Source organism: Ipomoea nil, unplaced genomic scaffold (genome assembly GCF_001879475.1).
Source record: "Ipomoea nil cultivar Tokyo-kokei standard unplaced genomic scaffold, Asagao_1.1 scaffold1407, whole genome shotgun sequence".
NCBI classification, from domain to species: Eukaryota; Viridiplantae; Streptophyta; class Magnoliopsida; order Solanales; family Convolvulaceae; genus Ipomoea; species Ipomoea nil.
This window is the reverse complement of record NW_017617835.1, coordinates 1,036,224-1,059,381: the sequence shown is the minus strand read 5'-3', so window position 1 is coordinate 1,059,381 and position 23,158 is coordinate 1,036,224. Positions and strand designations below refer to the sequence as shown.

General features: G+C 34.8%; 3 protein-coding genes across 3 annotated transcripts; all 3 read left to right on the top strand.

Annotated features, from left to right (window-relative positions):
- The first annotated feature begins 6,289 nt into the window (after positions 1-6,289).
- Positions 6,290-8,969, top strand: LOC109186144 (zinc finger CCCH domain-containing protein 39). The gene is made up of 3 exons (XM_019336067.1): positions 6,290-6,662; positions 6,966-7,748; positions 8,444-8,969. Exons 2-3 carry the CDS (start codon positions 6,986-6,988, stop codon positions 8,710-8,712), a joined length of 1,032 nt encoding a protein of 343 aa, XP_019191612.1. The 5' UTR covers positions 6,290-6,662; positions 6,966-6,985; the 3' UTR covers positions 8,713-8,969.
- A 4,299-nt stretch (positions 8,970-13,268) lies between these two features.
- On the top strand, positions 13,269-16,559 carry LOC109186883 (nudix hydrolase 19, chloroplastic). The gene is made up of 6 exons (XM_019337064.1): positions 13,269-13,940; positions 14,649-14,789; positions 14,922-15,026; positions 15,201-15,300; positions 15,564-15,656; positions 15,926-16,559. Exons 1-6 carry the CDS (start codon positions 13,347-13,349, stop codon positions 16,216-16,218), a joined length of 1,326 nt encoding a protein of 441 aa, XP_019192609.1. The 5' UTR covers positions 13,269-13,346; the 3' UTR covers positions 16,219-16,559.
- A 622-nt stretch (positions 16,560-17,181) lies between these two features.
- LOC109186098 (NADH-cytochrome b5 reductase-like protein) lies at positions 17,182-22,602 on the top strand. Its single transcript, XM_019336000.1, has 13 exons — positions 17,182-17,404; positions 18,747-18,789; positions 19,075-19,150; positions 19,718-19,777; positions 19,868-19,921; positions 20,678-20,732; positions 20,850-20,920; positions 21,008-21,059; positions 21,413-21,490; positions 21,683-21,772; positions 21,879-21,992; positions 22,152-22,217; positions 22,296-22,602. Exons 1-13 carry the CDS (start codon positions 17,237-17,239, stop codon positions 22,350-22,352), a joined length of 984 nt encoding a protein of 327 aa, XP_019191545.1. The 5' UTR covers positions 17,182-17,236; the 3' UTR covers positions 22,353-22,602.
- Positions 22,603-23,158: the final 556 nt, after the last annotated feature.

Below are 23,158 nucleotides of genomic sequence, written 5' to 3'. Positions count from 1 at the left end.
TAGTAATGTGTAAGTTGTAACCTAGGGGTGCAAACGAGTCGAGCTCGAGCTCAATTACTAACAAGGGAGCTTAAGCTCGAGCTCGAAAAATATAGTTCAAGTTCAGCTTGTCATTTTTTCGAACAGTTCGAGTGTTAATTTGAACTCAAGCTCGAGTTCGAACTGAAGATCAACTAGAAACACCTATCGGCGAAGTTTAGACCTTCCTTTCTTGCTCTTTCATTGCAAGTTCACTTGTTCAAAAAGGATGTTTATATGCTCCTCATTTTTGCATTTTAGTACGTTAGTTGAGTCTAAGATCATTATGTCGTCAAATCAATCTAGTGCTATCCATCGGAGCAATTTAACATGGGATAATTCGTAGTTAAATTAATCAGATAGTTAATCTAGTAGTACGTTATAATTCTATATGGAGTTAACTATTGACATGCTTTTTTCTTTACTAGCTAAGGTCAAAAGATCATTTTCATCTAAATTGCATCTTAAGATAGTGACTATGAAGTTTAAATCAAAATAACAATTTAACATGCAAAAATGTATCAAATTCTAACAGAGACGTCGGTCTAGTTGATCAGCCTAGAGTATTTACTTCATTCGAAATAATAAAGATCTAACTCCAACCACAATCCCCATAGGTATGAGTTTGCCCGCCCTGCCCCATCTAAACATTTATCTACCAAAAACATAATATCAAGTATAACGTCCATTCATCACATGAATCTAAGTAAAATTAGTTGGAGAATTCTTTTTAATTAATTTGTTATTGGCAAATATAGTATTTAGCTAGATGACAATAATAGTTCTCGAAAAATAATTTTATTATTGATCAATTCATGATAATTTAAAGTACATGATGAAAATATTTATTTATAAAGATACAAAAAGTTTCAGTCATAATATGAATGATAAATGGTAATATTCTTAATAATATAGGGGAGGGAGAATGAATTCTAATAATATGCCTAGAATAGAATACAGAGTCCTAATACGCTCCACAAGCATAAGGTTCTCTAGAGAGAATATTGAACTTGTCCCTTAGATCATTTAGTCTTGTTGTGGTTAGTAACGTGGTGAAGATGCCTACCAATTGGTCTTTTTGTAGAGATGTAGACATGTCCTTCTGTGCTACTTTGTCACGAACAAAATAAAAGAATCCTAACCAACCAAATTTTTGGGCCCAGGAAAGGCTACAATAAAACACTCGGCCGGAGCACAGCTACAACACAATACTGATCCAGAGCGAAGCTACAACGGAACACTCATTCGGAGCGTGGCTACAACAGGACACTCATCAGGAGTTTTAATAAATGAACTCGGACAGAGAAACGTGTCTTCGATAACGTATCTACTGAGATTTTATCCACGTGGAGAAAGGGAACAAGTTGAGTATTCCATAACAGATAGTTTGAGAAAGTATGTTTAATAGAGATAAAGTGATGTGATATTTGTAGGATATTTATTGGATAGGCAATATTGGAGATGGTGTTGGCGGGGCAGTGGTGGCGCCGGAACCCGACTCGCCGGAGTCAGAAGCGGGTAGAAACGCCGGTGGGCATGGGGTGGTGCCGTCCACATAGCCAATGAGGTCCTGACCTCTGAGAAACGGGAGAAGTTGGGTTCTCCAAAACAAAAAATTTCTCGAGGTCAATTTCATCGAGATAAAATGATGGGCTCCGGACAACGAATTTTCGGTTGCCGGAGGTTGGCCGCCGACGGCGGTGGACGGGGTTCTCTCGGAGGACGTCAACATTTGATCGGGTAGGGGGGGGGGGGATTTTGGTGTTTTGCGGTGGAGGATCGAGATTAGGCTGATACCAGATGAGAATTCAAAATCAACTCTATTCAGGAAAGATAGGATTACAGAGAGTATATCTGAAACAACTTCTAACTGATCCTATCTAACAGGTTATTAACAGAGGACTAATTCTAACCACACATAATAACTATATGTTACAAATATAAAGCAACAATATTAATATTACTCACAACGGGAGATTGGTGGCGGTGACGGTTGTTATTTTTTTTCTTCTTCTTCCCACCATTATAGTCATCGATCATTTGGTCTGATACCGAATGAGAACAAATAGTTCAAGGAAGATCAATTCATGATTTTAAAGTACATGATGATGAAGAAATGTATTTATAATAATCTTAATAATATAGGGGAGGGAGAATGAATTCTAGTGTGCTTAGAATGCAGGGTCCTAATAAGTTATACGAACGTTAATTTTTTGAAAACAAGTTATACGTTAATTAATAATGATAATCCTTGTAAAAATAAAAATTAATAATGCATATTTAGATTTTTTTTTTTTTTTTTTGAGTACTACAATCTAACTTCTACTTAGTAGCTCCTCAACATGATAATTGTAACAATAATGCCACCAGACTACAAGCTAAGGTACTTGGCATATTTATAATTTAAAAAAAAAAAAACATTTTTCTTTTGGCACAAATGTCAAATAAGCCCATCTACTATTTCGAAGTGCTCAATTTCCCCCATCAACTAAAACATAATCTAATTGGACACACTTACCTCTAAAATTTTGTCGATTAACTTTTTTTACAGGTTACCTCCGATGGAGTCTGACACTGAATATGTGGCAATGATGACATGGCAATTAAATAACAAAATTAGCCATGTCACTGATTATGTGGCATGTATGCTTTACATGGACAGTATATAGCAACTAACATATACGTACAGGCCAAAAATTACACATACATATACAATGGTAATCAAATGGGTTTCTTTGTTTTGTTTCTGCCGAAAGAAGGAATGAATTGAAGAGGACAAGCAAAAATAGGTTTCAACCTATTTAAGCACATTACGTATAGGAATTGATACCATCATCCATGTAATTCGAAACCCTAATTTTTAATTCATTAATTCAGAGAAACCGACGAGCCCTTTTCGAATTGACCGGCAATCCGATTAATGAGTCCATAGCATATACTAATTTGCATAACTGGCGCTTAATATTTTCCCTGTACAACACCAGACATTCAGATTGGATTTTTTGATATTCAGGCTATCCACCCAGGTGATGGTTTCTTATCGGAAAGTGATGATTTTGCTCAACTATGTGAAAATGAAGTTATTGGACCTGGCCTCCTGCATCTGCAATCCGTGATATGGGCGACAAAAGTGTGTATCCGAAATTATGAAGTTTGTAATGTCGCTGGACGAAGAACGGAAATGAAGAACTGAAGAATCGAAATTATTTCGCATGTTTGACCAAGGTTCTCGTTGGAGATTAAGAAGTAAATACCACATCATCACTATTTTTATTTAAATAAAATTACATGTCAGCAGTGTGGAGTGGCAACCTGGAGGTAACCTGCAAAAAAACCTAATCGACAAATTTTTAGAGGTAAGTGTGTTCAATTAAATTATGTTTTAGTTGATGGGAAAAATTGAGCACTTCAAAATAGTAGATGGGCATATTTGACACTTGTGCCTTTTCTTTTTGATATCTTCCCACCATAAATTTTGTCATAGTTCAGTTGACACTTTGCTAATTTTAATTAATAACCCACTAATCTATATATAACATAAATTAAAAAAAATTATCTAATTTAATTGGTTAATGTGAATACTCTGTATAAAAAGAATTTTTAAATAAAATATTTAAATTGGTTTATTACTTAAAATTAAAATATGTGTCTTGTAATAAATGTAACTATATACATATTAAAAAAAAAAAAACAAAAAACAAAAACAAAAACAAATTCAGTACAAGATTAGTAATAGGAAAATATAATGATCATAAAACATAAATTATATAATTTAGTGAAATGACGTCCTTAGCCTTTTGATTAGTATATGTTGGGTCATCATTAAATAAATTTTTGTAACAAATAAAGTAAAAGAAAAATTGGTGAAGATGCATGCAACAGCATACAAATGCATACAGACAAATATACTCGCGAATTAATGATTGAGCATATAATATTAATAATAAATATATAAGAAAACAAAAGGATAAAAATAGAGGGGGTGGGTGGGTGGGGGTGCATGCATCGTAGGTTTGTACATTGTTTAAATGATTTCAGCTTCCTCTTTGTTGACTATAAAGAAGAGTGTTAGTTTCTTAATTGATGATTTTGGTGAAGTGAATTATCTAGATTACTTGGGAGTGCAGGTTACATGGTTATCTGCTCCTTGGTTCCTTTCAATTTCTGTAAATATGCTTCCATGGAAAAGTGATGAGTGATATGCTTCGCTTGTGTTTATGGACTATCAATTGAAAGGAACGAAGGAGCAGGTTAGTTTATGGACTAATTGATAGTCCATAAACTAATTGATATCACTTTCTATGGACTATCAATCATATTAGAAAACTATTAAAAAAAACTGTTAGAAACCCTTTTTACTTGTGTACTTGTTCCTAAACTAATTGATAGTCCATAAATTCTAGACTCTATTTTAGATTGTGGTGCAGAGTTGGCACTGTTGCATCGTTGCATTATGGTGCAAAGTCGCGTCATTGCAACTTTGTGGTGGTGCGGCATGGTGGCGCAACAATACATTCTAGTCTGAGAAACATTCGCTATGATGCCGGGTCGACATTGGTTCACTGCAGGAAGAGCGTGATAGCCCGCCGATAGCCTAACTTTATCGCTTTTGGCTAGCATGTGTACTTTATTTTGGCCCTTTGACTGTTTATTTGGCAGTTTGTGTGTCCTCTTTGTTCTATTTGGCAATTGTTGGCCTTTTGGGGCTCCACATTAGTCCTAAATACAGTCGTTATGCTGCCGAATTTTACGAAGATTGGTGCACTACAAGATGAGTGTGTTTTAGCCAGCCGAAAGACCTACGTCTGACTGCTACTGGTAGATCTAAAACCTATATGAGGACTCTGCATTGCCATCCCGGCATCTCCTTTATTATTTTTTTTACCTTTATATTCTTTGATCTAGCATATTATTTGGGCTTGGGTCAATTCTTTTATTTTATTTCTTTTATTCTTTAGACCTGACCTGTTATTGGGGTTTTTGGGTCCGTTATGTATTCTTGGAATAAAGTTCAAATTGGCCATTGAACGTAACCTGAAAATGCAATTAGGTCACTGAACTAAAAAAAAAAGTGCAATTAGACCACTAAATACTCCAAAAAGTGCAATTATGCCACCGAACTCTCCAAATGTATGCAATTTCACCGGATAGCAGGTTACTATCAATTTCAATAGGTTACCTGCTTACGTGGCAGCTGAGTTGGCATTTTAAATAATTTTTAAATAATTTTTAATAATTAATTTAAATAATAAATTTTTAAAAAATTGAAAAAATAAAAATAAAAAATAAACGATGGGATGGCCATCTTATTTATTTAAAAAAATTATTATTATTAAAATTTATTAAAAATTATTAAAAATGTCAACTCAACTGCCACGTAAGCAGGTAACCTGCTAAAATTGATGCTATTAGGTGAAATTGCATGTTTTTAAAGTGTTCAGTGACCTAATTGTACTTTTTTTTTTTTTTTTTTTTCGTTCAGTGGCCTAATTGCATTTTCAGGTTACGTTCAGTGGCCAATTTGAACCTTATTCCTTTATTATTTAGATTAATATGGGCCCAATCTTAAGGGCTAAAGTATGGTTTAAGATCACTTTTGGGCCATCTTTTTAAGTCCTCCTAATTCCTTTGATTAATAAAATTTATTTTGTTAAAAAAACACACAAGAAAAAATTAAATATAATATGATTTTACTAAAAAAAAAAAAAAGTCACTCACAAAATTAGGTGCAGTTGATTAGAAAGACTTAAAATCACGGTCAATTTTTCGGCCCATACTGTGCCGTTGCAATTGCAACGGCACAACACACATTTTTTTTTTTTGCAACGGCACAGCTCGCATTTTTTTTTTGTTAATAATTTTTTTTAGGAATTAATAATTGTTCTTTTATTTTAATTATAAGTTTAGAAATAAAAGCTTATAATTTTTACGTACGTATGCAATTTATTTATGTTTATTATAAAATTATAAATTTATAAATCAAATAAATAAAGAAATAATTAAAATATGTAGATAAAATAGTGAGTCCACAAAAAGTTGTGAAAAATTTAAAACTAATGAGAAAAAGAAATTTTATGATTGAGTGAGATATTGAATGATAAGGTAAATGTTAAGGCCTACAAAAATTTGGGATAAAATCTCCAACTATTGAGGATGTCCTTACAGAGTGCCAGAGTGGCAAGAATAGGTCCGACATAATAGAAAAACAGAAACGCAAACAAAAAGTTTGGGAGGGAAATACCATATTTATCCACGTAGTTGCGATGTTTTTGCGACTGTTAGGGGTTTTAGCCGTGTCTGGGGTTTTAGGGTTTCTTTCCTAGTCCACTTTGGACTTTTGATTAATATATTAATATGTACTCGATTTGATTTTTTCCTTCCCGATTAAGCTGCGGCTAGGGCTTCCATTCTCATCATTCTTAATAACGAATAAACCCAATTTTTTTTCTTGTTTTTTTTTTCTTTATAAAAATTTTCTTTGTGAGGGTTCACACAATACATACATATAAAGCCTCAATATTGATCATTCTTTGAAAATAAATCAATTTTCAATCTGGGTTTTTTGATTTTTCTGTAAAAAGATTTGATTTTTAGCAGAGGCTCTGGGTGTTCTTGAAACTGATCATCAGTACACCTTTTCTCAGGTTTGCTTGCTCTGCATTGCTTTTTTGTCTGCCGAAATTCTTTTAGCCCAAAAAAACAGATATGAATTTTAGTTTTATTTTTCGAAATAATCATATCAATATTTGTGATTGACCATATATTATAAGATTTAATTACTTGTTTCCTCATTGCAAGTTTTAGGATTTAGTTGTTTCTTGATTATTGTGTAGAGTTAAATAAAAATCTGCATTCATTCTATACTCCATAAATTTTTTAATTGAATTGCATTGGTTATAAGTGTATTTATTGATCTTGTTAAAAATTCGATCTTTGATTATTATTAGTTTTTACTGGAAAGAAGAGAATGAGCTTTCCTGATCCCCCACCACCATCTCAGTCCTTTGTGTCATTGCCATATTCTGGAGGGGATATGGGAGGAGGCTTCTGGCCTCCACTGCAGATGAACCAAGAACACATTGAGTTGTATTCTCAATTTGAGAATGAGCCTCCTCTTAAAAGATCAAGAAATTCTGAAATCAATCCACTGGTTTCTGCAAATGCACAAAACCCGAAAGTGAATCCACCGAATCTCCCTGGAAAAGGATCAAACCATATATTTTATAAGACGCGTATGTGTGTGAAGTTCATGGAAGGGAATTGTAGGAATGGCGAGCATTGCACTTTTGCCCATGGGGCTGAGGATCTGCGAGAACCCCCTCCGAATTGGCAGGATATTGTTCGTGAGAAGGATAAGGATAGGGGAGCGGGGAACTGGAATAATGATCAGAAAGTAATACATAGGATGAAGATTTGCAAGAAGTTTTATAATGGGGAGGAATGCCCGTATGGAGAGAGGTGTAATTTTCTACACGAACGCTCGCCACAATTCAAGAATGATATGGCAAGAGAACAGAGGGAAAGTTCTGCTATAAGCATTGGAACTACAGGTTCTATGCTGGGGAGGAGAAGTGACTCCGATCAATTCGAAATTAACCAACATGCTAGTGTTGATTCGGATGCTTACCGGATTAAACCTACATTTTGGAAAACAAAGATATGTAGCAAGTGGGAGATCACGGGTCAGTGCCCCTTTGGCGAGAGGTGTCACTTTGCTCATGGCCATTCAGGTATGCCAATCATGCAGAGCGGAATTATTTTACATTGCTAATATATTCGAATTACTATAATATTTCTTGGTTTGCTTGTTGTCTGATTGAATTATGCCATTCTTGTTGTCTGTTCTTATTCATGGTACTACGTAAATTCATATTAGATGGCAGGAAAATGCTTTCATGAGAGGACTTTGTTTTGTTTTGAAACAAGAACATTACCACTGTAATGCTTTCCATTCCCAAAACACAAATGTATGCTGCTGAATACTTATTAATGTTGGTATAGTTATTTGCATTATGATATGTTTATATCTAGAATTCTAGATGCCATTTGAGCACCCCCCCTGTTACTCATGATCAAATACCCCTTCCCATGAGTTCGTGTGGACAGATCTGGTTCATTAAAAGTTAGAGATCAATGGCCAGATCTGGTCCATTATCAATTGTGTAGACAACCTGGTCCAAAAAGATTATGCCCAAAACATTCTAAGTCATGTTTGCACTTGATGCTTTCTTCAAATTGTACCTATAATGCTAGCATATGTTGTCTTTTAATTTCTTTTTGTTATGCTATACCTCAGCGATACAGTTCCAATCTTGTCGTTTAAACATGATCCCGCTTTGCCAATATTCCTTGAAATTATGTTATTGCTTTCTTGGGGATGTTAGACTTAGTTGTCTCATGTTCGAAAGTTTTATCGGTTTGACAGAGTTAAAGGCTCCCGCTGGCAGAACCGAGATGGAAGCAACAACGAATTTTGCGCCCGCCCCAATCAAGCCTCTCGCTCCTGCAGTCGATCCATCCCCTGCAAATGCGGTTCCGTGTGCTCCAGTGAAGGAACAGCAACAACAACCAGAAGAGGGCAAGAAATTCTTGAAATGGAAACCAACCAAGAAAATCTGTTCGGTCTATGCAGATTGGATCGAGGACCTAGTCCCGCCTCACCTCCTGTGTCGAAAAGCAGAAGACGAGTTCTAAGCGAGCACATCATCATCTGCTTCAAGTCTTTTCCTTTACACTCCGAAGGGAGAGTGTGATCTAGATATATCAAGATTGGAAACATTCTTTCCACTTCGTCTAGTTATTGCAATTTGTTCGATTATCATTTGAGATTTACTTTCACCATTTTGATAGTTTTGGAGTCTGGAATTTTGCATTATCATTTTTTTTGTTGGTTGTAAAGAATTTTAATAAGCTATTACTTAAAAGAGTTTTCTTCATAATAATTATTCTTATTTCCATTGCTTAAAATTTGTATCAGTAGTTACATACTTAGATTGTTTCACACATGCACATTGAAGTATAACATGGCCGGAGCCATCAGTGAGATACCACTTAAAAGAGTGGGCTAGAACTATAACATTATGGCCATCAAGTAAGGATGAAAGTTGGCCTTAGTGCGCTGAGTAGAAGGGTTGTTGGTGTTGAGTGAATGGGCTGTTAAGAATATTGTAATTTAGATTTTTTTTTTTAAAAGTAACCAATTTGAAAAATAACTTTATAACAGTTTTCAGTCTTTGAAAGACAACTAAGCAGAGTCAAGCGACTAGAAGACGAAGAGTGGAAGAGTTATCGTGAAAGAGTCAACCTTAGTCAGATAAACATCAACTTAGTCGGATAGTAAAGAGACACGAAAAGTTAACTTAAAACGTCAACCTCCAAAAAGTAATAAGCGGCCTCTATACCTCAAAATGCTATGTTGCAAGAACAATATTACCAAGGCAAAAGGTATTTATGTACATATTTCAAGGAAGATTTTTCAAAATGGCCAAGACATTTTGTACAGTTAGAAAGTTAAAAATCAAACACATAAGTACACTTCAACGGCTAGAAAACGTTTTACTCACTGGTCATTGCACAATGGTTAAGAGACGGTTGAAATTTGTTTCCCTCCAATGGACAAATTTTCAAAGCTGTGTATAAATACCTATATTTAAATCTGGATGAGGGTTGACAATTTTTAAGATCAAGTGTTAAGTGCGAAAAAAGCTTACAAGTATTATTAAGAGGGCAGCGAAGTGAGAGCTAAAGCTGAAAAGAAAGATCAAGCTCAAGAAGACTACGACAACAACAAAAAGTTCATACGCCGAGTCTTGTAGTTGGAGAAAGTTGAGCAACTTGTGTTCAAACCAATCATTCTCTACTAGAATTAATATAAAGAGTAACAAGTGTAGCTTGTGAAAAATCTAGACACTTGAGGTCGACTTTGTGATTAAGACTCAAGTGGTCTTATTGTATTAAGAGTGTTAATGCACTCGTCCTTAGAGTTTAAGAAGAAGAGCGAACGTCGTAGGCTAAGTTTTAGCCGAACTACTTCAAAAATTTCTCTTTTTTACTTACACACTTTATTTATTGCACTAATCTAATCAAACATAAACTTCTAACAAGATCAAACTACGTGCAAACAAACTTTAAAGGGGTTAAAAATATATTATTGTGCATTTTAAACAAGTTTCCAAACGGACCAAACCCATTTAAGTTTATTCGGCCCCTCTAAACTTGAATACTTACTCGGACCAACATGGGCTAATAATTTGGCCACTGAACGTAACAATAGTTATGCTGTGCAACCGTGTGCACCATGCACACGGTTGCAAAACGACGTCGTTTTGACTAAAAACGCGCGTCCCATTTAAAAAAAAAATCAGTTTCGATTCCCCTCAACAGCATTATTGTGGATATATAATTATGAATTTGTGGATATATAATTATGAATTTATGGATATTTAGTTCATTCATTATGGATATTTAGTTCATTCATTCTGGATTTTGTGTTATTCATTCACTATGGATATATAGTTATGAATTTGTGGATATAATTCAAATTATGCACAAAAAAAATGCTATTGCCGGAAATCGAACATGATTTTTTTTTTTTTTTTTAAAAAAAGTGGGACGCGCGTTTTTAGTCAAAACGACGTCGTTTTTGCAGTGGTGCACACGGTTGCACAGCATAATTTGCGTTAAACGTAACCTGAAAGGTTGAAAGTGCAATTAGACCACTGAACGAAAAAGAAAATGCAATTAGGTCACTGAACACCCCAAATGTATGAAATTTCACCTAGTAGCAGGTTATCATCCATTTTATCAAGTTGCCTGCTTATGTAGATGGTGAGTTGACATTTTTAAAATAAAATAAAATAAAATAAAAACACTGGGGTAACCGCCGTCCACCCCCTTCTCCCCCTCCTTCGTCTCTGGTTGGCGGCCAACTCGGTTTTTTTTTTTTTTTATTTTTATTTTTATTTTTTTATTTTAAGTTTATTATTAAAAATTATTTAAAATGCTAACTTTGTCAACTCACATTCCACGTAAGTAAGCAACCTGATGAAATGAATGGTGATCTGCTATCAGGTGAAATTGCATGCATTTGGGATGTTTAGTAGCCTAATTGCATTTTATTTTTGTTCAGTGGCATAATTGCACTTTTTTTTTTTGTTCAGTGGTCTAAATGCAGTTTCAGGTTATGTTCAGTGGCCAATTTGAACATTATTCATTTATTCCTAACTTTAATGGAGCATTTTGATGTAAACCTAATAGATCATTTTACATGACGTTTGGTTGGAGAGAATTAGAATTCCACTCTATGGATGGCAATGTGCCCCGTCCTCGAATAATTTATATACATACATATATATATATATATATATATATATATATATATGTATGTATGTATGTATGTATGTATGTATGTATGTATATGTATGTATGTATGTATGTATGTATGTATACACATACACCCACATTAATTTAGGAATTAAATTATTAGTTTTAGAGTTTTAGTCATTTTACAGTAGCCCATTACACACCGGTTGTCAAAGTATTCTATTTCCTCATCAATCACACTTTTAGTAGCCAACTTATTAGAATTTAGAATATTTAAATTTATTCTCAGTATTCTGTTTACATATTTCAACAATTTACAAGGCAGAAAATTGTAAAATAATTTAACAAATGAAACAATTTTTTATTTTGTTTTTAAAATAAATATTAAATTAATGAATGAAAAATAAGAAATATTTTATTTATCAACTAGCAAATAGTACAATTAGAAATCTCTACAAAAAAAAAAAGAAGAATACAATTAAAAATGGGGATGGAGAATTTTTTCTATTCCCCGACGGGGACGGGGACGGGGACGGAGAGTCCGCCCCGTTACCATCCCTATTCCCATTTTAATTCATAAGGCAAGCAAACTCATTTGTTTGTTTGAAAGGAAATTGTTCACTCATTTTTATAGGATTATAATTCCATTTCTTTCCTGGTGTTTTCAATTCCACGATTCTTGGAAAGAAAAAAGAAGAAGAAGATATCATTATTAAGGCAAAATCACCTTTTTTTTTAATAACCTAAAATTGATTTTCATTTGTCTGCTATAATAAGTATGAACATTTTGATCTTTATACCAAATCCTGGAATTAAAATTTCTTGTAATTCAATTCATGTCGATCAAAAACTGTAATTTAATTGTTACTTTGTTTCCATACTATTATTCTCCTATGAAATTACATTTTTTTTTTTGAGAAAAATGAAATTACAATTATTATTATTTTTCCTAATTCTCTCATTGCAACCAAACGTCTCTTGGTGGAAAAAAATGTGAATAAAGGATCCCACTGAATTGAATTGGGTCCACGAATCTAAGAAATAGTGAAAATTCTTTATCTCTCTCATTATCTCTCTCAATTCGAAAATACAGAACTTGATTTGTCTTTTTTTGCATCTTGATTTGTCTTTTTTTTGCATTAGGTTCACCCCCGAGATTTCATCTCATTTTGATTTTGATTTTGATGTATGAAAACCTTTTAATTATTTTTTAACAGAATTTTGTAATTTATTTGAGTCAATTAATATTATATATGAATTATAAATGAAAAGAGTTAATTAATTACCCAAATGGTCTCTTGACTATAGAAAAATTATCAATTTGGTCATTCACTTTATTTTTTTAAATTTTTTTTGGTCTAATTAAGTCATTCAACTTAATTTTTTTTTAAAACCAATTTGGTCATCCGTTTGTTTAGCCGTCAGACGTTCGTTTACTCGAAACTAAATTGATAATTTTGCTATAGCCAAAAGACCATTTTGATCATCACATGCATAATTTCATCTCTTATTAAATTGAAGAGTTAATTACTGAAATGACCCCTTAATTATAGTGAAATTATCAATTTGGTATAAAATAAATAGACATCTGACTATTAAACAAACGAAAGACTAAATATGTTTAAATTGTTAAAGTTGAAAAACTTAATTAAACAAAAAAAATCAAAAACCAAATTAATAATTTTGCGTGACCATTTCAATAATTAAGTCAAATGAAAATTTGTAAGTCAATAAAAACGGATATTGAAAACAAGATAAAGAATCGTCAGTCTGTTTTCAAAAAAAAAAAAAGAATCGTCAGACAAACATAATTTTGTGGCCACATCATAGGACAACGGTTGATGGAGCCCACGTTTGTCAACAGCTACACGTGTCACATAGACATTTCCGAAATGGTAGTGTCACTCACCAACCCTCACGAGCGCGCGGTGGCGAAGCGGGCTGCTTTCTCTTCACAGTTGAAAGTTGAAAGTTGAAACCTTCTCTAGCTGATGGATTGGTGAGAAATGCTCTTTCTCCTGTCTTCTTCCTCGACTTCGAGCAAAGCCGTTTCTCAACTCCTCTCTCTCTCTCAAACCCTCAAAACCAACAAATCTTGGATCTTCATCCCCGCCATGTCCGTGAGTTTAAATTCTCATGTCTTTGCGGGAAACCCGATTAAGCTTCGGACCCCGAAACCCACGGACCCGTTTTCATCAACTTCAGCTATCCGCACCCTGAAAAACCTAATCTTAGGTCAGACCGATGAACCCCTTTCGCCCAATTTCAAAATATTGCCTTTCAGAAAGGGTCGCCCTTTAGCCGGCTCCTCCGGTAGCCCAGACCCCAATTGGCACCTTGGGTGGTTGGATTTTGGTGACTGTAGGGGTTTGCTGGAGAATTATGCTGTGAAGCTGAGTGAAGATTCTTTGGTTTATTTGGGGTCCAAGAATGATAATCAAAGTGTTGTGTACTGGGCTATTGATGTGTCTGAGGGTGGTAATGACTTGGTGAAAGCATTGGGTGCTAGACAGCTCTGCTTTGTTGAGCTCAGGACTTTAATGGTGGCTTCTGATTGGGCCGATTCTCGTGCCATGGGAGAACTTGCTGTTGCTGGTCATGTGAGTGTTGCTTCTCCAATCTTTTGATCCATGTTTCTCATATTCTATGCGGATGGAGATGGATTGGAAACTTTGATCATTTATTGATATAATATGATTGTTAATCTGGTCTTAATCAACACTGATTGAAATGATATTGTATAGTTTGGGCATATAAATTGTGTACTGACTATCAATTAACACAACTTTTACAGTTGGAAATTAGAATTCCTCAGTATATTTCTCTATCTTCCCCACAAAAGCGAAATTTCCTCGCACCCAAAAGGATGGGATAGGATAGTGGATGGGTAAATCAAGGTGACTCAGCAGCCACCCGTTAGGTGGGAAGGCCAATGAGCCCACCACATTGGGTGAAACTCTCGCACTGCGCCTCGATCTTGTGTCCTTGCCCACAATCTACCACTAGGAACCAACTGAGCTGAGCTGCCCGTGTGGGCGTATATTTCTCTTTCTTTCTTGTAGGGATTAGTGAGCTGATGCTTTCTTTTAAAATCAGCCATAAGAAGCTGCACTTGTTTGGAGTGTTTTTTAACTGAAATGTAGCAATTGAGGGATCATAAATTTGATTAATCCTCGGGCTTCAATTTATTTTGCAGAGGTTGTTGAGCTGTTGTTGAATGATTGATTCTCTTCATAATTACTCAAAACAACCTCGTACATTTACTAAGCTCATAACCCTTCCATGATACTAACTTGGAGCTTTATCAGGCCAGAGCACTTCTTGAATGGCATGGTGTATCACGGTTTTGTGGATTTTGTGGAAGTAAGACTGTGCCTGTAGATGCCGGGAGAAGGAAGCAGTGCTCAAATGAATTGTGCAAGAAAAGAGTTTATCCTCGTGTTGATCCGGTACACTCTGACATTTGTTTCCTTTTCTTTGTTTGTTTTCTTCATTCAATTCTTTGGACGTGGCTTTACTAGTTTGACATGCCTGATGAACTGAATATCATCTCTTTAATTATCTGCGCTTCCTTGCAACAGGTTGTCATCATGTTAGTCATAGATAAAGAAAATGACCGTGCACTATTGAGTAGGCAGTCAAGATTTGTGCCACGTATGTGGAGTTGCCTAGCTGGTTTTATGGAGGTATGTGGAGCACTTTTCATCTTTAGAAAGAAAACTGAACTGTCAGTTTGGTATGAACAAGAAATAATACAAAACTCTATTCTATGCATTCGCTGTGTTTTCTAATTTTCTATTCAGCAGAAGCATTATTTTTCCTACACTTGTTGATCGCCATATTTATTCTGTCGTTATTAGCCAGGAGAAAGCTTAGAAGAGGCAGTGAGAAGAGAAACAAGGGAGGAAACTGGTATTGAAGTCGGTGAAGTAGTTTATCATAGTTCTCAACCTTGGCCAGGTACAGTTTACTTCTTAGACTATATATTACATGAACCTGGGGGGTGTGGTTGAGTGGAAGGGACTCATCCATCCTTAACCAAACGTCGATCCTTGGCTTTGGGTATGGAGCAGCCTTAAATCTCCAGATCAGCTATCTCACCCTTAGAGGTGCCTACAATTCAGCGATAGGATTAGTCACTGTGTTCGACGGTGGAAACCCTGAGTCACACCAAAAAGACTATATTTCCCGAATCCTGCTCTTATTTTGTGGTTTTATTGCAGTTGGACCCAGTAGTATGCCATGCCAGCTAATGGTAGGGTTCTTTGCATATGCTAAATCATTCGAAATTGAAGTGGATAAGGAAGAATTGGAAGGTAATTTCATTACTTCGTACTCCAACTTGTTATTTTCTGGCCAAGGCACTTTTGGCTCTTTTTGCTTCAAGTTGTTCATATTGCACTGCAATATATACACAAGTATCATATCACATATGATGGGCAGAGGATGAAATTCTATTTTTCCTACTCTTCAATCACCACACACCTTTGGGCCTTACCCACAATTTGATTCATTTACCTTTTTTTTTTTTTTTTTTTTTTTTTTTTCTCGTTTTGTTGGTTCTTGAAAATCCTTTTCTCTATAGATGCTCAGTGGCACAGCAGAGAAGATGTGAAGAAGGCTCTCACTTTGGCCGAGTACCATAAGGCACAAAAGACAACCGCCGCTAAAGTAGACCAAATGTGCAAAGGCGTTGAGAAAGAGCAGAACTTAGCCACAGCCTATAATGTCGATAGCGGGGAGCTTGCTCCTATGTTTGTCCCCGGCCCCTATGCAATCGCCCATCATCTCATTTCTTCGTGGGCTAATCAGGTTGGAATAAATAATGGCAACGAAACACAATCAAAACTGCCTGCTGCTTCGCTTCCAAAGTTGTAGCCCATTTTTATTCTTAAACTCCTCACCGCTGCTTCCAAAATCAGTTGCTCCATAAACGTAGGAACCCAGCAGACGAGGAAAACGTGGGTGGCATCATTGCTGTGGGGAAGTAAGCTCAATGCCCTTGGGGTTTCTCTTGCTTTACATCAATGTATTTTCATCTTTCTGGTGATGTGCAATATCCAATTCATATTCTTTGCTGTTTAAAATGTAGTAATAGAATTTTATATCTGGTGTGAAATTTGTGTTGCTCCAATGGAGGAGCAACAGATTTGAGAGACCTTTTCATACAGGGTTGTACTGAAATTTGAGTTTGAGATGACTTTTGTATTAAAAATAAGAAAAAATTGTCAAATAAGACTAATTATTGATGAAAAAGCAATTAGATTCTTTTTTTTTTTTTTTTTGAAGGAAAAAGCAATTAGACTCTTAAACTTTAATTTTAATTTCTGAAAATGTAAGTTCCGAATTTATAAAGTATGAACTTTAATGAGCAAATACTAATTTTGGTCTCACGAGTATTAATAAAATAACAGTTTTAGTTCACATATTTAATTCATATCAATTTTTATCCACGACTATTATTTTAGTATTAATTTTCATCTACGACTATTATTTTAGTTTCAAAATTATCACGCCGGTCACCCTCCCATTTAAGACATGCGGAAATCATTTTATTCATGCTGAAATTGGAATTTTGTGTTGAAAAGGACAAAAATACCCTTAAAGTTTTTAGATTTTGACATGTTTTAATTACACGTTTTTGAAGTGTTTAGTGGTTTAATTGCACATTTAGTGACTAATTTGAGCCTTATTCAAAAAAAAATAAAATACATTTACCCTGAAAAGAAAAAGAAAAAAAAAGAAAAAAGAAGAACGTGTATATCTACTGCTGTAAGCTAGACCGCACTAGATTATTTCCTATGATGCTCAGTATAAAGTATAAAACCTCTACAAGAGTTTGATTCTGTCATTCTACATAAATCTTGGAACTTCATTTCACCTCACAGCATTGAAAATGTCACTCTTGTTTAAGAGACTAGCGAAGGCTGCGCCGATCGCATTTTCTCAAGCTTTTCGTGGCGAATCCAAGTCCACCTTCGCCGGATTTCGCTTCCCTTTTGGCGCTTTTGCGGCGGTAGCCGGCGGAGCCTCCTACTTTTACTACTTTTCTTCGCCCAATTTGGTAATTTCGCATCTCGGCTTCATCTGGATTTCATTTTAACATAAAATAGAAAAAAGTATGGCTTTCATCGTCTTGTGTTTATTGTTCGTTGTAGACTTTTGGAATTTGGCGGTTGCATTAATGACGTTGAACAGTTTCTTGCATTGGTTTGATTCTACAGTTCATTTTGTAGTTTTGAGCTATTGGTTTAGGGGTTCTCGATGTTTGATAGGGACCTAAATCTGTACTCACCCAAGAAGAAAGGAAATCAAGACAAATATGGTAATAATAATAATCAATCAACCAAATCAAGCACATGATTTGCAGGCAAAGCATTATTCAGGGAGTGGAGCATAAAGTTAGGGATTGATAATAACATAATGGTTGCTTCTTACTTTAATTACATATTGTAATAGATTATAAATAGAGACCTTCCTCTGGGAGTGAAGGCATCAAATAAGTTCTGCAAAATAATAGCTCTAGTAGCTGAGCACGAAAACATTATTGCAGGAGGGCGCCTCATGGTATCCATTGTGTGTCCCTTTTCTCTAGATTTGTAATTGCAATTTTGGCTGTTTTCTGATGAGGGTCTAATCTAGTGCAGGAAGCTTAGCTCCCCTCATGGAATTTGAGGAGCCTTTTCTTTTTGCTTGATTACCCCGAGTATTGGGGGTATATTATTTTAAATGGGATTCTCTATTTAAACTTGGTAATGTGTATTTTGGTTGTGGGATCCTTGTGTCCTTTGGTTCCTAAATTGCAAAATGTATTATTATTGTCATGCATTGTGTTGTTGTAAATATGTAATAATTGTTGCTGACGGAGTGCTATAGGTTTCTGTTTAAATTATTTCTGTTTGCAATTGATGGAAAAGAAGATGTAATCCGTCAATATGACAATATGTTATTTGAATTTTGTACTATTGATGATGCTGAAGGCCTCTAGGCATTAATGAGATACATTGCATTCTTTTCTTGACAGTATCAGGGGATGGCTTACAGGTCTGCTGTCTGTAATCTGATATTGTTAATGAGATCATTGATGTTTCACTTACTGCTTAGAAAGCTAACTTTTAGATGTATGTTGATTGTTGAAATTGTTGAGAGGTTTCGCTGGGGCATTGGCTTTGTGGTACAAAATAGTGATAGAAATGTCTTGCAATAATTTGATAGAGGCTATGATCACATTCCATGTCTGTTAGTAGTCACTGATTTGATGTGGATCAGGTCTATGTAAGCTATACTTTTATCATTTCATTTGACCATTTCAACTGAGTTGGTGAGCTGGATGTTTTAATCCTTGTCGGTATAGACTACAAAGCTAAATGCTTTAACTTTTATTTTTATTTTTTCTCTAAATGCAGGTGTATTTGGACCAAATCAATGAAGATACAAGCCGCAAAACTGGTTTGCTCCTCATTCTGGCCCATTTTTCATAGGTTTTTCTTTTAATTTTTTTTTCCAAGTAAGATTTTACTCACAAAAGAATGCACTAAAATGGAGCTTACAACTGGCTTTATGAATGGCTAAATTTGCATTGAGCCCAGGAAGCCCCCTTTTTTGCCTTAGTTAAAGATAGTATGATCTAGTATCTGTTTTACTTGCTGTTGTTGGTGCAAAATCCCTGGTTTTTGATGCAGTTGGAAATAGAATGGATAGTACTTTTCTTCTAAATCTCTTCTTTACTTTCAGCTCTTAATCCTAATCAGTGGATTGAATTTAAGCTGGAGGATAGGGCACCTGTTAGCCATAATACTCATCTGTTCAGGTTAGTGATATTTCAGACCAAGTATTTAATATTTTCAAGTTTCAACAAGGTATTTGTAAAGATCTGATACTATATTTTTTCCATCCCTTTACTTAACAGTTGATAAATGGAGGTGTGAAATGCTGATAATCAGAATGAGTTTTAAGCTCAAAATGTCTAAAAAAATGGATTTCAATGCTATTAAAGTAGTGAGAGCTGCTAACTTGGACCAGTAAGATAGGTGGATTAGTTTACCACAAACTGTCCTAAAGAATTTAATTAGAGCTTAGCAATTGTAATTTAAGTACAACTGTACAAGACATAAGTGGTGCCGTTTTTGAGGGTCAATTTCTATTATTTTTCCATTAGGTCAGAGTTCTTTGGCTTCTGATGCGGTTGCTGAAAAGAAACTCTTGTGTGCATTTATGATAGACCTATAGCAGACAAAATAACTAATTTCATGTTGCTTTTTATATCATTTCCAAATTTGTGTAATTATGTTCTAAATTGTTTTATATTCAATCTTAACAGAAAAAAAACTGTATGATGGAAAATCTGACTATTTGGAATATTCCTCCATATTTCTAGGTTTTCATTTGATCCCTCTGCAAAGCTAGGTCTGGATATTGCGTCATGTATCATTACAAGGTAAGCTAGAGTAATGTGAGTATTTCGTGTATAAATTCATGTCTTCATTGCTATACTCTATTTTAATCTTTCTACATTGACACATTGTAGAGCACCAATTGGACAACAAGATGCTGAAGGAAAACCAAAATATGTCATCCGCCCGTAAGTGTTCATTTATCCTCTCTCTCTCTCCACTTCAATTGTATGTCCCTCTTTTCCCACCTTCCTTTTGCTACCACTTACTATCAATTTTTGTCTTCTCTCACTGACTTCTTTGCTCTTGTATTGACCATTATCTATTGTATTAGTTACTTTTCACTGTTTTCTTTGCCATATTTGTGCTAAGACATGCAAAAGCAAAAACATTTTTTTTACACCCACACCACCAAGGCCCCAAAGCATCCCTCTGGATACATGTGATCTTTATTCTTTACCTCTTGGGTTTAGATGAATGTATACCTGAGAAGCAGTATGGTGGGTTCCTTTATATCTATATTCTGAAATTATGGTAAACTGAAAGCAGTAAAATATTAATGAAAGAAAGGAAAATATATGCCAGAAGAAGATTTGATCAAGAACCATTGCTAAGTGCTTCTGTGCAATATATGTCTTCCACTAGAAAGGCTCACAAGTCTCTTATATAGAAGGTAAAATGTAACAGTCTTTCAATGAATTTGGAGGTGCCTTGTTGGTGTATATTAGAGTATCTTCTGGAAAACAATTGGAGATTTGGTGTATAATAGTATATTGGACAGTACACATTCCTATTACTGCTATCAACAGTAATTACAGTATAATAGTCTTTTTAAAAATCGAGGTTCTAGGTTGTGGATGACCTTTGATGTCTTTTACATGCCTTATTATTAGATACCGAAAATTCAAAGGACAGTAAGTTTCTGAAGTGTGTTCCATTTTCAGTTATACACCTATATCAGATCCTGATGCCAAGGGCCACTTCGACCTTTTAATCAAGGTATATCTTATATCTTGTTGCTTACATGATGTGTTGTGTTACTTCATCTATTAGAATACTCATATTTTTCCAATAGTGATTCCTGTAGTTCTTATTACTGGCTAAAATATACTGCAGGTTTACCCTGAAGGAAAAATGAGTCAGCATTTTGCAAGCCTAAAACCTGGAGACAAAGTAGAAGTAAAAGGGTTGGTTAATTACAGAAGTGAACTTCTAAGCTTACAGTAAATTAATGTTATACATTTCCATGACGGTTTTTTTTTTTTTTTTTGCAGGCCCATTCAGAAGCTCCAGTATAGGCCAAATATGAAGAAACACATTGGCATGGTAATTGATGGCCTTCATGCTGACATGTTACTTGATCATCGATCAACATCATTCAGGAGTTTATAGCTTATAATAATTATAATCTAAAGAAATTTGACTGTTACCAAGTCAAGCATCACCCTAGAATAAGATTGATATTATTTTCATATACACAGATGGATGTTAGTTTCCGAAAAGAAATAGTATTAATCAATGAAAGTGTGAGTAGTGAGTAGATCTTGGATATTGGCTCATAAGTTCCCCTATGGATTAACTTTTGCAAAGCTAACAATATCTGAAGTTATACAGATGAACAGAATTTAGTTGCACTTGAATCTATTTTCACTTGATTGAGTTTGCTTTCCTTTGCACAGATTGCAGGGGGCAGTGGCATCACCCCAATGCTCCAGGTCATTGAGGCTATTCTCAAGAATCCTGATGACAACACTCAGGTAGATAAAATAATTCAATTTTTTGTTGCCTGCATATGAAAACTGAGTGGCATAAATTGCTCTAGTGTGGGCTTATGCCACATTAACTGTGCTATTTGTGAAAGGGTGCTTGCCAGATTTTCTGTTTCAGTCATAAAAGATATTGCAAGTCATGGATTTTATAGATAGCTCATGAAGCTTCGATTCTTACAGATCTCGTTGCTGTATGCTAACGTGTCTCCTGATGACATACTTCTGAAAAAGAAGCTTGATGTGCTTGCAGCAACGCATCCAAATCTTAAGGTACAGGCAGAATCAATTTGAAAACATTTACATGCTTACTTGTTTGTTCATGAATTACAGTAATTTCTTCTTATCTTTTATTTAATTTTTTGGGGTCATTTTTCAGGTATTCTACACTGTAGATAGTCCAACAAAGGAGTGGAGAGGAGGCTCTGGTTTTATATCAAAGGATATGGTCGTCAAAGGGTTGCCTCCTCCTAGTGATGATACACTTATCTTTGTAAGTCCTCTCCAATGACCCATAAACTACACATCTCAAACAACCTGAAATCTCAATAGTGATACCATGCCCATTTGCCTTAGAATTGTTCTTTGGGTTTAGCAGTGCTAGAATACATAATCCAAGTGTATGCCCCAACTATTTCTTTCGGTTTTCCAGGTATGCGGTCCTCCTGGGATGATGACACATGTATCTGGAGAAAAAGATAAGAGAGAACAAGGAGAGGTGATTTTCCTTACCTCCATCCCTTGCTTGCTTCTAATAATCGTCAACATTTATTTATTCGTGTTTCGTTGGGTGCAGCTGAGTGGCGTACTCAAAGAAGTTGGATACACAGAAAACATGGTTTACAAGTTCTGATAGTAGTTCTGTAGTTGCAACTAGTTGATTCTCGCAGTTCTCAAATAAATGAATTTTGAAGAAGGCAAACTAAACTCTTTACAGCAAAATTTGAGAGTTGTATTGAGCAGAGTGTTTCTAGTTTAGCTTAGTTTTACTTTTTTTGAGGCCTTCCCATAAGAAAATATCAACAGATTCTCTGATTTCGTTACTTGATTTGTGTTTATCGCTTGTGGGAAATGCAAATGGATTGTGTTATATAAGTTTTTTTTTTTAAAGAATAAATAGATTAATTTTGTACGTATTTATAGTTTTTATTTATTTCAATATATATATATATATATATATATATATATATATATAATTTTCTTTTTTTCTTTTCCATATTTTTTCAAATACAGAAAAACATTATTTCATGTTTGATCATTATTATTAATTTATTATTATCATTACCTATGAACTTACTTCACTTGTCTATTTACTATAATACCTACCAACCCACCTATCTATATATTTCTTCCCCTACCTAATTACAAACCTTATCATTTATCTTTTCATCACTACCATTATTTATACTATCTACGTACATGTAAGGTAAATAATAATTTGTTTTCAAATTATTGAACATATATACATTTATTTAAAATTATACGAACATAAATGAATACTCATACTCGTTTCAAATGATATTCGAAATTATGTTGAAACTCGTTTCACACGTACTATCGAGTATTGGGTATGTAAAAAAAAAAAGAAAAAATGCAAGTACTCAAGAAAATGAAGCCCTCACGGCAATAAGCCGAGAGAAGGCGAGAATCAAAACCCCA

Bases quoted from the DNA above. Each gene is read 5' to 3' on its own strand.
- LOC109186098 (XM_019336000.1), top strand. From the start codon at position 17,237: ATGTCACTCTTGTTTAAGAGACTAGCGAAGGCTGCGCCGATCGCATTT. The intron at 19,922-20,677 runs GTAAGTGTTCAT...TTCCATTTTCAG, and splicing joins CCAAAATATGTCATCCGCCC to TTATACACCTATATCAGATC. The intron at 20,733-20,849 runs GTATATCTTATA...AATATACTGCAG, and splicing joins ACTTCGACCTTTTAATCAAG to GTTTACCCTGAAGGAAAAAT.
- LOC109186144 (XM_019336067.1), top strand. From the start codon at position 6,986: ATGAGCTTTCCTGATCCCCCACCACCATCTCAGTCCTTTGTGTCATTG. The intron at 7,749-8,443 runs GTATGCCAATCA...TCGGTTTGACAG, and splicing joins CTTTGCTCATGGCCATTCAG to AGTTAAAGGCTCCCGCTGGC.
- LOC109186883 (XM_019337064.1), top strand. From the start codon at position 13,347: ATGCTCTTTCTCCTGTCTTCTTCCTCGACTTCGAGCAAAGCCGTTTCT. The intron at 13,941-14,648 runs GTGAGTGTTGCT...GAGCTTTATCAG, and splicing joins AACTTGCTGTTGCTGGTCAT to GCCAGAGCACTTCTTGAATG. The intron at 15,301-15,563 runs GTACAGTTTACT...GTTTTATTGCAG, and splicing joins TAGTTCTCAACCTTGGCCAG to TTGGACCCAGTAGTATGCCA.